This window comes from Aplidium turbinatum, chromosome 10 (genome assembly GCF_918807975.1).
Source record: "Aplidium turbinatum chromosome 10, kaAplTurb1.1, whole genome shotgun sequence".
Taxonomy (NCBI): domain Eukaryota; kingdom Metazoa; phylum Chordata; class Ascidiacea; order Aplousobranchia; family Polyclinidae; genus Aplidium; species Aplidium turbinatum.
The window spans coordinates 7,024,541-7,039,540 of record NC_137481.1 but is presented as its reverse complement, the minus strand read 5'-3'; the positions used below and the strand labels follow the sequence as shown (position 1 = coordinate 7,039,540).

General features: G+C 37.0%; 2 protein-coding genes across 2 annotated transcripts; one reads left to right on the top strand and one right to left on the bottom strand.

The window, feature by feature from the left end:
* LOC145778274 (kelch domain-containing protein 10-like) lies at positions 1-10,444 on the top strand. Its single transcript, XM_082589736.1, has 9 exons — positions 1-115; positions 4,518-4,600; positions 5,127-5,259; positions 5,660-5,748; positions 6,184-6,338; positions 7,180-7,328; positions 7,619-7,773; positions 8,466-8,650; positions 9,510-10,444. The coding sequence occupies exons 2-9, from the start codon at positions 4,528-4,530 to the stop codon at positions 9,732-9,734; spliced, it is 1,164 nt and encodes a 387-aa protein (XP_082445862.1). The 5' UTR covers positions 1-115; positions 4,518-4,527; the 3' UTR covers positions 9,735-10,444.
* A 1,492-nt stretch (positions 10,445-11,936) lies between these two features.
* Positions 11,937-14,229, bottom strand: LOC145778275 (mitochondrial intermembrane space import and assembly protein 40-B-like). Its single transcript, XM_082589737.1, has 3 exons — positions 14,063-14,229; positions 13,575-13,676; positions 11,937-13,017 (listed from the first exon to the last, which is right to left on the bottom strand). The coding sequence occupies exons 1-3, from the start codon at positions 14,082-14,084 to the stop codon at positions 12,629-12,631; spliced, it is 513 nt and encodes a 170-aa protein (XP_082445863.1). The 5' UTR covers positions 14,085-14,229; the 3' UTR covers positions 11,937-12,628.
* Between the last annotated feature and the right edge of the window lie 771 nt (positions 14,230-15,000).

Here is a 15,000-nt window from a genome sequence, read left to right as displayed (position 1 = left end):
AGGGTGCTAAGCAAATGTTATTGCACAATTTTCAAGATTTTTCAGAAGAGTATTAGTAGCATATCTGTGTTTACAAGCTGTATTGAATATACTGTATATTATTGCTTCTTTTATAGTGAGTATCATTAACTTTTTCGTGATATTTATTGTTAAAAACTGTTCTTGTAAGTTGAATTTACAATAAATATTGTTAACAATACCAGTACAAATTGATTTGCCTATGCCAAGGAGAGTGAATTAAAGCAAACATAGTCGTCGCTCTTCTAGAAACTTTAACAGCTTGTTCACCTTTGATAGGTGGTCACAGCGGTAAACCATAATCTTTTCGTGGGAAAATTGTAACATAAGATTCCCGAATCCGTTCGTCTGTATGTATCGACCGAAAAAGAAACACTTCTTGAAACGTCTATTCAATAAGTGTATTCCTGTAAAATTAGCCCGCGGCTATCGAAATGGGGTGCAACGCGATACACCACTAAAAACTGTCACTACGATACAGATTACTTGGATAAAAGACGGAACTTTTGTCCAGCTAGCAAGCACTAAGCCAACAGTTAAATGTGCGGCCAACTTTCAAACAATCATTTTACGAATGACCAGAATAGATAGCAATATCTCAAACTCACATATGCAGTACTGTGACGCAATAATGAAAGACAATTATGAAGTCATTCAAACAGGTGTTTAAAGCTGATGTAATATTTCCTGTTTAAACAGGTTTCAAACTGAAACAGGCCCAAACAGGTCCAAACAGGTTTGACACAAGTCTTATGAACGATGGTGCAATTTTGGCACATTTTCTCGGAATGGCCCGTTTCGGCGAGTCCGATTCGGCGAGTCCGATTCGACTAGTCCGATTCGGCGAGTTCCCTATTCGGCGAGAGCCTTTTTCGGCGAGTGCCCTATTCGGCGAGTTTTTGAAATTTTTAAAAGGAAATTATCGGGTACCGTAGCCTAATTACAATTGCCGTTTTTACATCGTTTTAACGTCGCTAAACGTTGAAATCGTGCAGAAAGGAATAAAAATAAAATGTTTGAACTATTAAATTAAAATTCGTCATATCAGTTCAGTTAGTTTTATTTCTGACCATCATATCAAAAACAATACACGTCAACATAGCAAAGGTCGAGAAAAATGTAAAAGCGACAAAACGCGAAGTTAAAACGTGCTTGTGACCGAAGTAAGTTATTGAGTTGAAAGAAATTTGGCACGGTCGCAACACCTTCGGAAAAATTTAAGATATGAAGGGTAAATAAAACAAAGACAATGTTACAAAAAAAATCATGTTTATGTCTATAAGTTAGTACTTTTGAATAGTTAAAATGATTAGTTTGGATCAACAAATGTGTGACCTACAGCTTAGATTGAAAGGAAATTATCGGGTACCGTAGCCTAGTTATCCCGACCAGCAAAAATTTGTTCCAAGAACCCAGTTAGCCTAACAGTTCATTTTTACATTGCAGTAACAGAATAAAAAGGCTAACCAAATGTGTGGCCTATCGTTTTAACGTCGCTAAACGTTGAAATCGTGTAGAAAAGAAAACTTTGCTGACTAGGATACGTTGAAACTGAAAAACATTCACAGAAGCCCTACGATACGTTGCATTTTTAAGATAATGTATCCAGACGTTGAATCAATGTACAAATGAAATGTTATGCTAAATGGGTTCTTGGAACAATTCGAAAGGCTTCTGTGAATGTTTCTCAGCTTCAACGTATCCTAGTCAGCAAAGTTCTCTTTTCTACACGATTTCAACATTTAGCGACGTTAAAACGATGTAAAAACGGCAATTTTTGCTGGTCGGGATAACTGGGCTACGGCACCCGATAATTTCCTTTCAATCCAAGCTGTAGGCGGCCTACAGTAGGCCACACATTTGGTTAGCCTTTTTATTCTGTTACTACAATGTAAAAATGAACTGTTAGGCTAACTGGGTTCTTGGAACAAATCGAAAGGCTTCTGTGAATGTTTCTCAGTTTCAAAGTATCCTAGTCAGCAAAAGCTCCCTTTTCTACTCGATTTCAACGTTTAGCGACGTTAACACGATAGGCCACACATTTGGTTAGCCTTTTCATTCTGTTACTACAATGTAAAAATGAACTGTGTTCTTGGAACAAATTTTTGCTGGTCGGGATAACTAGGCTACGGTACCCGATAATTTCCTTTCAATCCAAGCTGTAGGCCACACATTTGTTGATCCAAACTAATCATTTTAACTATTCAAAAGTACTAACTTATAGACATAAACAAAATTTATTTTATTTTTTTTTGTAACATTTTCTTCATTTTATTTTCCCTTCATATCTTAAATTTTTCTGAAGGTGTTGCGACCGTGCCAAATTTCTTTCCATAGGCGCCGACTTTTCAAAAAACCTTGGGGGGCGAGAAAGGTGATGACGTCATAACCATAACGCTATTTTACTCAATTAAAATAGTCTTTGATTAAGCTTAGTGTCTTGTTTATATGAACAAATAGGTCCCAAACTGAATTTATTAGAAGCGCTGCTTGAAAGGATTAGTTTTACGCATGCAGTACGCCTAGTCGTAAAAATTTTGATATTGTTAGCTCATAATTGGAACTGTTGGAAAACAAGCCGATTCATTTCCTTTTCGTGCGAGTGAATAACAACGATCAAGACAGTGAAGTTATCGAAATAAAACGCAAAAAATCATGATCTCAAGCAGAGTGAAAACCCGCTATCAGTTTTATTAACCTCGTTTCGCTAATTACTTTCAAAGCGTTAACAACTGCGAAGTGTTTTCTCTTCTGTTTTTTATCGAAAGTCTTTATAGTCTTTTATTGAATACAGTAGGCTATACTCGAGCGTGGCCTAGACTCGAGTAAAGGTCGAGATGTTCGCAAGTGATTTTCACCTCAAAAAGACAAGTTCAACTAACACGGGACAAGCTGTTGTCTCCAGCTCGGCAATTTTCAAAATGAACGCACTAAAAATCATTGTCGATGTAGATTACGTAAGTGTGAAATCGCGTCGGCCTAAGTAAAACTTTTGAATACGTTTATTTGCAGTGATTCAAACTTAATTTTCAAATTCAATGATTTCTTGTCAATTCTAAACTTTATGCACTTGTTGAGCAATATGCAAAGCTCACGAGACAAAACAGAAAGAGGAGATCATTTTTTTATTTTTGCGTGTAGGATATAATCGTTATTATTTTCACGTAACATTCCATGATCGTTGAAGTCGATGTCAAACCTTAGCGGCCGCATAAAACAATGATGTCAGGTTAGCTAGGTGATAATAGCGGTAAGAGACGTCGTTAATGCAGGCAATATCTGCGACCAAGACCATTAAACACCTTTTCTTTTATCGGTTTTCGATTTAATTCTCACACATTGCGAAGAAAACAATGCGTTCTGTTGAATCATAATTGTCTCACAGCGGGAAGGCCTCGTTGAAAATAGCGCGTCTAATTTAGCTGGTTTACTTAATATTGCAGTGAATAGTTACGTGACTATTCCAGCAGTGCAAGTTACTCTACCATCTACTTTGAAACTTCCATACCGTATGAGAAAGCCATGCGATCAGCTGCTGTTTTGCGGGCAAGAGCAACGTAGGCTTTTCTTGCTTTCGGCATTCTTTAAGACCGTTTAAATTATCTAAATCTCTTTCACGAAGTGTTTTATCTTTGAAACACCACTTGTCATCACCATTTTTGTTGCCCTTCAACCATAAATTTACGGGGGGCGCCGCCCCCTGGAAGTCGGCGCGTATGTTTCTTTCAACTCAATAACTTACTTCGGTCACAAGCACGTTTCAACGTTCGTGTTTTGTCGCTTCTACCTTTTTCTACGCCTTTGCTATGTTGACGTGTATTGTTTTTCATATGATGGTCAGAAATAAAAACAACTGAACTGACATGACGAATTGTAATTTAATAGTTTAAACATTTAATTTTTATTCCTTTCTGCACGATTTCAACGTTTAGCGACGTTAAAACGATGTAAAAACGGCAATTGTAATTACGCTACGGTATCCGATAATTTCCTTTCACAAATTTCAAAAACTCGCCGAATAGGGCACTCGCCGAAAAAGGCTCTCGCCGAATAGGGAACTCGCCGAATCGGACTAGTCGAATCGGACTCGCCGAATCGGACTCGCCGAATAGTAGCAGACCCCATTTTCTAGCAACTTCCATGACGTAATATTCAGTAGACTTGAACGGTTTTTTATATGACGTTTGATTAGGTGAACCATTGTCTGGAACAATAGGATCTTAAAAAGGTTCTTATTCAAATAGAAATATTGATGTATTGTAATGTGGTAGTAATTGTAATATTGTTGTATTATTTTTATTTGAATTAGTTTAGACTAAGGTGAATAGCTTCATTTTTATGACATACCCTCACTCAGTGGGGTTGAATTCAAAGTTTTGTTTTGGGGTTTAAGTAACCAATAAACTTTTTAGCTCACAAAATCGAAGAGGTTAAAAATATGCACACTGAACGGAAATATTAAAATTATTTTAATTTTTGCTAAATATTATACTATTTAGGTGTGGAGCTATGGAAGATATGGAGATAGAAATAGACAATTTTAATTTTGAAGTAAATAAGTTTGAAAGAATACCTTCAGCAGGTAATGTTGAATATTGTACAATTATGAAAGAATTTTTTGTGAAAATACAGACTTTTAGAAGTTATCTTGACCAAGTCTGATGTTGAAATGTTTGTTATGACTAGCATTGGGTTAGTGGACTATTCTTTCAAGTTGCTGTAATGTATGCCTGAGTGTCTAAAAGAAAAAATAAAGTTTGTTTTATTACAAAAGGTTTCATTTGAAATGTTGTTAACTTTCACTTCCAAACAATTTACTTTCAAACTTTTTAACTGAACAAGCAATACGGTCATTGAGTGTGTAAACATTTGTCAGAAAACTTTACTTCCGTTTATCGTATGTGCATGTTTCATATATTTTTTACTAAGGCACCGTTAAACAGGACTCCAATTTTGCCCAAAATTTGTGTTAAACTCTGGCCACAATGTGGACTTACTGTAATGTTTTATTGGGTTTGTTTAATGGTTTATATTGAACAATATTTGATAAAAGTTTTAACTTGGAAATACTGTATAAAAACTTCGCAAACTTGTATATTATGTTGTAGAAAAATATAAGCCGCACGCCCGTAGTGGACACAGATCAGTTGCAGATGACAATCACATTTGGCTGATTGGGGGCTACAATAACTCAGAGACTGTTGGTCGAGGTTATGAAAATGAGGCATATCCCTTGCTGCGGTAAACTTAATTTTATGCCGTCCGTGTTACCAGTTGTTTTTGTTTGATTTGAATTACATTGCCCTTGTGTTAATTTGCAATGTTGAGACTTCCACTTACATTGATAAAATTTTTGAACTTGTCTATACCTTTCATAATCTAGTGTAGACTGTAGAACATTACTTTTTACTAAATTTGCAATGTTGAGACTTCCACTTACATTGATAAAATTTTTGAACTTGTCTATACCTTTCATAATCTAGTGTAGACTGTAGAGCGTTACTTTTTACTAAATTTGAATTTGCATGACTTTGAAGAAATAAATTAATTAAAACTTTACTTTTGAAATTACTTATTTACCATAACACTTTATGTGTGATCTTTTGCTTATACATGTCAAAAGTTCTAACTTTAACAACAGGGAATTGTGGAAGTTCAACTTGTCAACAAATGCTTGGAGCCTAATGCAAACAGATGCCAACATGCCTTATGAACTTGCTTCTCATTCAGGTTGATATTCATATTCATTGTAAGATCTATATTAACATTTTTACAATGTCAAAATGTATATTTCTGTATTCTCAAGTGCTTTTCTGTATTAACCTGATACATTTTTTCTGAAATTATTTGTTACATGTTCCTATATATAATACATAGCCACAAACGTTTGCATTGTTTTATCATTAAAATGCAAGATGTAGCATGGGTTTGTCTGCTTGTTTGTACAATATTTAATCTATGATTTGGAGTAAATTGCAAAAGTATTACTTCCATACTCGACTAGCATCATTTCGCAAAGTATAGCATTAGCTTTGTTTCTATGGACTTTACTTACATTTTTAAGCATTTCTTCAATTACTTTGCTTGTGGTATTATTGTGAATACAATGAAAACACACGTGAGTACCACCAGTGCTTATGATGGTGGCGATGCTTATTTTATCAGCTGCCAAACAAAACAATCACATGCTCGTTTTTGGAGGCACTGGCGTTCCCTTTGGAGAAAAAAGCAGTAACCAGTTGACAGCTTGTGACTTAACCACAGGAAAATGGATGTTGGTACATGGGACTGGAACTAAGCCTGAAAAAATTTATGGCCAGGTGAAGCTGGAAGCTGTTATTATGTATACGAGCAACCAACCTATGCTAATCATTAGGGCAAGTTTTTGTTGCACTAAAAACATGAGAAAGTTGCACTTAATTTTAACAAAAGTTGCAGTAAAAAGTTGCATTTATTTATTTACCTTTTTACCATTCATTTACTTCGAAAGACTAGACACAACCTGTTTCCGTTTATGCGGGCTTGGCCAAAAGCCAAGTCATACTTCCACTTCTAATTTAGTTCGGGCGCTGTCGTGCTTGGCTGAGGTTGTTGAACTTCTAGCTTGCAAGCAAACTGTTGCTTCATAGATAACATTGAGATGCAGCTAATCCATCACATAGCTTTTGTTGTGCAAATCAAAGAGAATAGAACCATACTGTACTAGAAACAGTTTTATAGCATGTTTTTTAAATCACTCCTTTACATTTTGCTCAATACTTGATAAAAGTTGCAGTAAAAAGTTGCATGAAAAATAGAAAAAATTTGCAATATAAAATTCCTACAAACAGCTTAAAACATCATACTACATAAATTCTTAGTATTTAGGAAGCTGCCGGAAGCTGTAAAAAAAAGTTGCAAAAGTTGCAAAAACTTGTCCTACTAATCACAAATCACAATAAGTTGCTTTTCCGTAATCATTTTATCGCTCCAACTATTTGCCCCAACACTTGTTTCTTTACTGAGCAGCTTGTTGCAAGAACTATATTCATGACTGTTTTGGAAGCATGAACAGTTTTGATAATTCGTAAATGCGTTGCTTGCGCCGACATGTGTATTTTCTTTAAATTGCAGTTTTACCAGTTCTAACAAGTTGTTACGGTACGTTGATCAATTTTGTAGGCAATGGCCTTCATCGATTTCTATCTTTATGTCTACGGAGGCACAACGGGATATGTCTACAATACAGAATTACACAGACTTGACTTGAGAAACTTCGTGTGGGAAAAGCTCAAGCCCAACAACACCATGAATGAAATTCCACCCGAAAGGTTAGATACAGATCAGCGTTTGTGTGAATAGATGTTGCCATTTGAAAAAATATGTTTTCTCAATCGGATGTAAATTTACCTTCTGGGGATTAGTTTCATCTATCAAGGCGGTATACACTAAAACAGGAAAAATAGTCCATATTATATTAAATGTTAAAAAAATTTGTCTAAAATTGGAGGTAAGTTTATCTTCAGATTGTTGGAAGGTAAACGAGAATAAAAAGGTTAAAAGCTTTTGCGCTTATCAATTGGTTTGATTTAGTCGTTTTTAGGTGGTTTGTGCATTTCAGATATCGGCATGAAATCGCTTGTTACAATGAACACATATATGTGCTCGGTGGGGGAACATCACAGTGTGTTTACTCCTTGAACGATGTCTATGTTTACTCGATTGTGCTCAACAAGTGGAGCTTGCAAAGCACAAAGCCCGACCCCACCAGCAAAAGTAAGAAGTGGTTACCTAAATATTTTGCCTCATTTCATACGAATAATGCAAGTCACCAAATAAATCTGTGTTGTGTAGCTTAAGCCGTCGCCGGACTTTAAATGAGAAATTGGCATGCATCAAAACACAGCACTGTAGCCTGCCGAGCAATGTTTTGGCAAAATAGAAATTATTTGAGAGCACGATCCAGCAACTGAAAGCAGAGAGGAAGACGAAGAATAAGGAAGAATGACCGGATTGCAAAACGAGGATGTACATGCTTGAGCGTGCTCGAAAGTATTGCTTTACGTAGGCGACCTAACATTGGAATAATCTGAGCTTGTACAAGAAGCAACATAGCATACGTATATATTAGATATGCACTACGGTACCCAGGCTACCTGAAGGTGGAGACAAAACTTAAATAGCGTTATGTCTAGCTATAATAAAAAAAAAAACATGCTCCCAGGCGCTGTACACGACAGCAGAAAACAAAATGCAAGTTACTTACTCATAGTCATATATTGATGTAAAAAAGAACATTTTCAGGGGAGTATTATATTCATTTGAATTTTTTGTGGGCTTTATAGGAGTTGATAAATATTCTTAACAACTGCAGGAAAGCTGCGGCCAATGCGCTTTACTTGCAGTAGATTATCAAGCTTTTTATTTATAACATTCCAACTGAATTTATGAACCATTTGTGTTGCTAGCCTTCCCCGGCTCACGGCGGTGCCATAGCTGTGTACAATTGGGCAATAAAGCTTATATTTGTGGTGGATATGATGGCTTTGAAATACTCGGTGATCTGTGGGAATTCAATATTGACCGTTTGCAGTGGACTAAGTTGACTGATATGCCAGAACCTGTCTATTTTCATTCAGCGGCAGTAACTTCGGTAAGTTGTGTGTTATTTTGTGATACTTTACGAACCAAAATCCGACTGTTCTCTGGTATGTTTTGAAAAACACAGAATTTATTTCAAACGGTAATCGTTGGCAAGACAACTACTTATAACAGCGTCAAATAGCTGACCTGTGATATAAGCGTTGCGGGCATTCATTGATTTTCACAATTCCTCTAGGAAAGTTGACAATCAGATTCTCTGACAATATGTTTAATGTTTATTGACTGGTAATCGAAAACAATGCCACGGAAGAGTGGTTCGTTTTATTGTGGGTGGAGAACCATTCTATGTGGAAAACATGTGACTTGCACGTATGAACAACACATGAATGATGTTGCTTTTTGTTTCTCATCAACGCGCTTCCGTGTTGTTTTTACCTGGATTTTATTGACTTTCCCAAGCGCATAAAACCAATATCAGCTTCCACAAAACTTCCAACATCTCTATTTCTACATAACTGGATGCTTTTTTGATTTACACACAATTCTACAGCATAAATGCGTTAGGATGGTGCACCGGATGAGGCGTTGGCTTCCAATAGTGCAAACCTGGTTTGACCGGAACACCCGGCTTAAGCTAGTTGTATAAACACATTTTATCTCTAGCCCAGGACCCAGGTGCAATAAATTGGGTTGGTATAATTGCTGAAGGAAAGCGGTCAAGAGAAGCAAACTGGCCACCCTACTCTCGTTAGTGCCGAAGGTTTAGTGTGATGGGAACCTTATCTTCTCATTTCCCAAAGCCCAGTAACTGAGTATGGTGGCCTTTACCTTTTATACAGCGTAAAGATAGAACTTTAGGCGTTGACTGTTTAGGATACCGAAAATAAGTTAGTTTAACCTTTTTACAGGAAGGATGCATGGTGATATTTGGCGGAGTGTCATGCGTTGCCACTTCTGCAAGAACGAACTCGTGTTATAAAATATGGCTCAAGATTCCATCTTTACAAACTCTATGTTGGATGGCATTAATCAAAACAAGGCCATCGTTACTCAAAATGTCCCGCCACGAACTTCTTCGGTTGGGGATCAATCAATGCTTCATCAACAAACTTCCAAGAGCAGATGGTGCGTAGTCACGCATTCTCCAACTGACTGCAATTCTGAGCTGTTCTTGACACAAAGTTCAAAATATCCCTGTGTGTACCTGAAATACTATCTTGCTATCAATCCCTGCAGCAGTCACGTTGGCTGAGTTGTTTTAAATACGTCATTATTTGCATCGGCCTACCCTTTACTTCCCATGTCACCACTGTTTGTTGTGTTCCAGAAATCACTTTTGCAAACATATCTAGCAGAATCCTTATAGTTTTGTAAGGGACTGAATACGATTTCACAATTTCAGAGCAATCCCATTGCATTACATGGGCGACATAAACCGCAATTTGGTGCCATATAACAGGGGGAACAAAAAGCTTGAAAATGGGGTCACAACGCTTATGATGAGTGTGCTTTTTATATTACTAACTACCGTAACAAGTCTCCTTCCAGCGATAGTTGACGTATTTTACTGACACTGTTTCATTGAAAATTGTTTCCCCTAGGTAGAGTGCTTGCTTTAACCCTTCTCAATGCTGATGTTAACAGATTCTTAGCTTTTTATCAATCCTCTTGCATGGTTGTAGCACCGAAGTGTTTCCGATACAAGTGGGCCTTGCAAGTATCCTTTTTTTAAATTCTATAAACAAAATCACCAGTGGTAGGCCATATTCAATTTTTACTTTTAATAATTTCAAATTTTTCATTGTAACACACGAGAGTGGAAATTGAACGCAAGTTATTGCTGGATAGTGAAAAATTTGAAAGGATTGTTACACCGATAGTTCACGCATTTGAATGTCGCTATGCATATGCGGTGGGTGGTGTACGTTGGTGTCCATTCGCATATGCGATGTTCTTTGGGCAAATGGTTGTCGAGACCCCAATGGCACTTGACCAACGCTTCTCAAGGCTCAGTATTGTATCAGCTTCTGTGGAGTTGGGCCCACTTTGGGTTACGTAGTCCTGCTTTTTGATTTACCTGATTTTTATATGCGTTTCCTTGGGTGGCTGGGCTTAGTAGACTGGCTGAAGGCATAAACCATAGATCTTGTTTGGGTCGTTGGCGTTTCACCCTTCATGCAGTTTGTGAAACTCAATTTTTAGACATAGCCTACTGTTTTTCAAGATATACCTTTAACTTTTCGTTTGAAAGCACTAAGAGGGGTCCACGCCTTTTAGGTGCCGGTCAAATGGGTGCGCACACTGTGGCGTCAGGATATTTAGGTGCGGCGCCCGGTACTTAGGTGCTATTCCCAGTGAAGTGTATTTCGTTAGGAGCTTGATGGTAATACTGCAGATTATATCAGCTTGGCAGGTAGGGCAATGCTTTTCACACAAATGTTATTATTGAGCAGAAGAATATATTGTTTTGTTAATGCGGCGTGTCCGGCATTTATTTGTTGTTAGTCCAGGTTTGCGTCGGCGAAAGCTTTATCAATAAATTATTGAAGTTCCGAACATGACTGAAGTTCACTTTTAGTTACGGTAAGTCAAATAATAACTAAGAAGTAGTAGAAGTAATTATTAAAGATTGCACAAAGGTGCGCCTTTAAACCGGCAACTTCTACTCCAGCAGGGCATGTCCTGCAGAGATCAGGTAGCCTACTGCTCTAATTGCCCTACATATAAGCCGGCGTTGGCGCATTAACAAAACAATATATTTTTCTGTTCAATATAACATGTTGTGTGAAAAGCATAGCGCTACCTGCCAAGCTAATATAATCTGCAGACTTTATTGGGAATAGCACTTAAATGACCGGGCGCCACAGGGCCCCGCACCTAAATATCCTGACGCCACAGCGTGCGCACCTAAAAGACGTGCTTCCTATAACTGTGCCTGTCATATGCAATAAAATGGTCTAAAAGGATATTTAAAATCCGATTAGTCGGAAAAATTGAATCAATCAAAATTTAAACCAGCCACTCATAACGTGTTAATTTTTTCCTCGATGACTTGCTCAGATGTGAGAAAATAGACAAAAAAACATGTTTTGCTTTGAAGACGCATTTACGTCAAAGATAGTAAAACATCATCGTTGCTTTCTGTGACTGAAATTTTCAAATTACTTGCTCGTGCTACCGTACTTTTGTTTGTGTTCACAGTTTTGCTACTTCTGTGCACTTCACTTTTACCCTAATGTTAGAACTCTACTTTCAGTGCTATTTAATTGCACACTGTCTAAATCGTGTTCTGCCTGGTAAGTTGAAAGCTTACGAGGCACACTGTTAAATAAACGACCCGTGATTTGAGTCCTGAAAAAAATAACCATTTAGAGGCACGGTGCCAGCTACACAGATTAGCTAAGCCTATTTTAGAGCAGTAGCCTATGCTAGCAGTTTTAAGTTTTTTCAAGCAAGTCTTAGTTGTTGTATTGTGGCGTACTGGAATACTACTACAAGCTGAATCTTTAACATCTGTGGAAGTAGGCTATCACGTTTGACGTGTAATTAATTGGTTCTAGCCATTATCGAAAGCCTGATGGATGCTTACAATACCTAAGATATTTATTACTGTGCGAAATTCGCCATCCTAGCGTTGTATCAATGGAATTCATTGGACATGCCACGATCGTTGTGAAGCCACTTACCTCGAGCATCGATTGCAAGAGATGATGATATTGTTTTAAAAAAAAATCCAGAGACTAGATTCAACGGAAGGTAGTTTAGCAACGAAATAAGTGTGCGAAAATGCGCATTCTAAAGTCAAACATATCTTTAAAAATATTAAAATTGTCATAGAACGCATCACACCATGAGGTCGAGGACTAAAGTTCATTAAATTGCGGATTGAGTTTTCAAATGTACAAAAACTCTTGACATTTTAGTAATTTTATAAGATGATGGATGATGTTTAGAGACGTATTCCTTGCAAGTGGAAAAATTAATACGCACGGCATAACAGCATACTGTATATTTCAAAGATTTAGTGTCATTTGGATGAAGCTGATGCAGCAGCAATTGCGCGACCGGAATCTTGGTTAACCGTGGTGGATTCATTTTCTATACTCGCAATGTCGTTATCTAAGCTTGCATTGTCCGGACTGGTGTGCTGCACGGAGTCAGTTGAAGCTGGTGATTGAGATTCGGTTGTTGCTTCTGTGTCCTCATTGCCCTGTTTATAAATGTCTCTGTGTTCTTGTAAACATGACTCCCACGTTGTGAAGTTTTTAAAGCAATTTTCTGCAAAACCCTCTTCATTGTCTTTATTTTCTACCCAACAAGAAAATGCTTCTCGAAAGTTCGGCCCACATGGACCATTTGGGAGGTTCCCAAGGCAAGGACAATCCCAATTTATTTCACCATTAGGAAGAATGGCACCTACAACGTAATGCAAGTAAAAAAAAAAGAAGCATACAAAATTGCAACAGACTAAACTGTTTTTGTTTTTTTTAACAGCGTAAGGTCACAAGTATTATAGTAGTTATGACAATACAATCGCATCGTCTTTTATGACAAAACAAAATCAGACAAGTTTTGCATGAAATCAAAATCGGGAAAAAATGGAACTATTTTCAAAATTATTATATCAGTACCATACGTATAATTATTTAATATCGGAGATACATGTTCAATTTAATCTATATATCCATTTTTAATTTAACATAACACAAGCCATCTATTCATTTAGCTTATGAAAAGGCAATGCGCTTGAAACCAGCATTGTGGACCAAACTAGCTATTTTACAAACAGGTTGGTCTTGCCAAAACACTTTAAACATTATAACCTACTTGAAACAGTCAAAAATCTACGAAATTTCAAAAGGCGACATATCAGAGAAATTGAAAGGAAGTCGACAAAGGGTCATATAATTATTAAGATGAAGAAGAAAACATTGCACAGTGAATAACATTAAGGTCATCAAAAACTCACATACCAACATTGCTTGTGTCGATTTCTTTTGGGTCATCTGGCAACAAAACCACTTCACTTGGAGTTGCTAAGTATTCTTCACTTGCAAATATAATCTTGTCTTTACCTAAGGGTAAACTGAATTACTTAATATAGTTATACATTAATAACTAGCCTATAATTTTTTTAAATAACTTATAAAAATTTATAAATAATAACAATTAACGTTCGCGCTTTGTCCGCTTCTACCTTTTTCTCGACCTCTACCATGTTGACGTCTATTGCTTTTGCTGTGATGGTCAGAAATAAAAACAAATGAACTGCAGTAAAAACGAATGCTGTGAATTTCAAATCTGTGTCAGTGTTTATAGCTATAAATATTCGACATAGAATTTAAAGTTTTTTTAGTATAAGTGTACGGTACCTAAACATAAATATTAATACACAACAAAACAGCAAAAAAATTGTCAATGTCACTTCAAAAATGCTTAAAAAAACACCTGATTGTCCTACCTTGTTGCTTGCAATAAGACATCTCTTTGCAATGATCAAATCTTTGAAACAACTATTGTACAATTAAATATATGGTGTGAATAACCAGAAAATGAAACTTTGACTAGAATGAAAAAAGCCAAATAAACAAAAGGACAACCAAAAATAAACTGTTTTGAAAATATCAAGCAATCTGCGGGATGGATAAGTACCGTATGCAAGAATTATCAATGAAAACCCAACATGAAACAAAACGGAAGGAGGCCACAGTTGAACAAACATGACTAACTAGATTCACGATAATGTCAGGTTAATTGTTTTGAAATTGTTAGGTAATACTTTAGCTGACCATCACACTTCTGTAATGCCTTGCTAGGTTATGATACTTGACACATAGCTCACAATATTACATTTACATGCCCCTTTTCACTCCTACGTGAAGTTAAATTTTAAGTACGGTATCTACATGTGGCATGAAACTCAGATTGGAATAGAATACCTGTCTATTCCAAGCCAAATTCACTGATACCAACCTACTAAACATACTTTTTGCATACAAATTTATCTTGAATAGCTACATTATCAAATGGAAGCTCATCTCTGCACAAATCATCAATTTGCAAATCCGCTTTGCCATACATTCAAACACAGTGAAAACCGATAGCGCCCCGATAGCTCAATAGCGCCCCGATAGCTCAATTGGTAAGCGCGTCACTTCTGGAACGAAGAAGCTTCAAGATCAAGCGGCGCTGGTTCGACTCTCGGGGTGTGCGCTTGAGCAACGCACGTTAAGGACTGCTCTCCATTCAGCGGCATCTAATGGATGGAATAGTTCCCCGGCAACAAGACTTCAACAATCGGAAACTTCACTCTGTCAATCTCGGTGACCGGGCCTGCGTCAGTGATTCAAAGCCTCTACAAGTATGCGAAACTGCCAGGATTAAGCTCTGCAAGAAGCT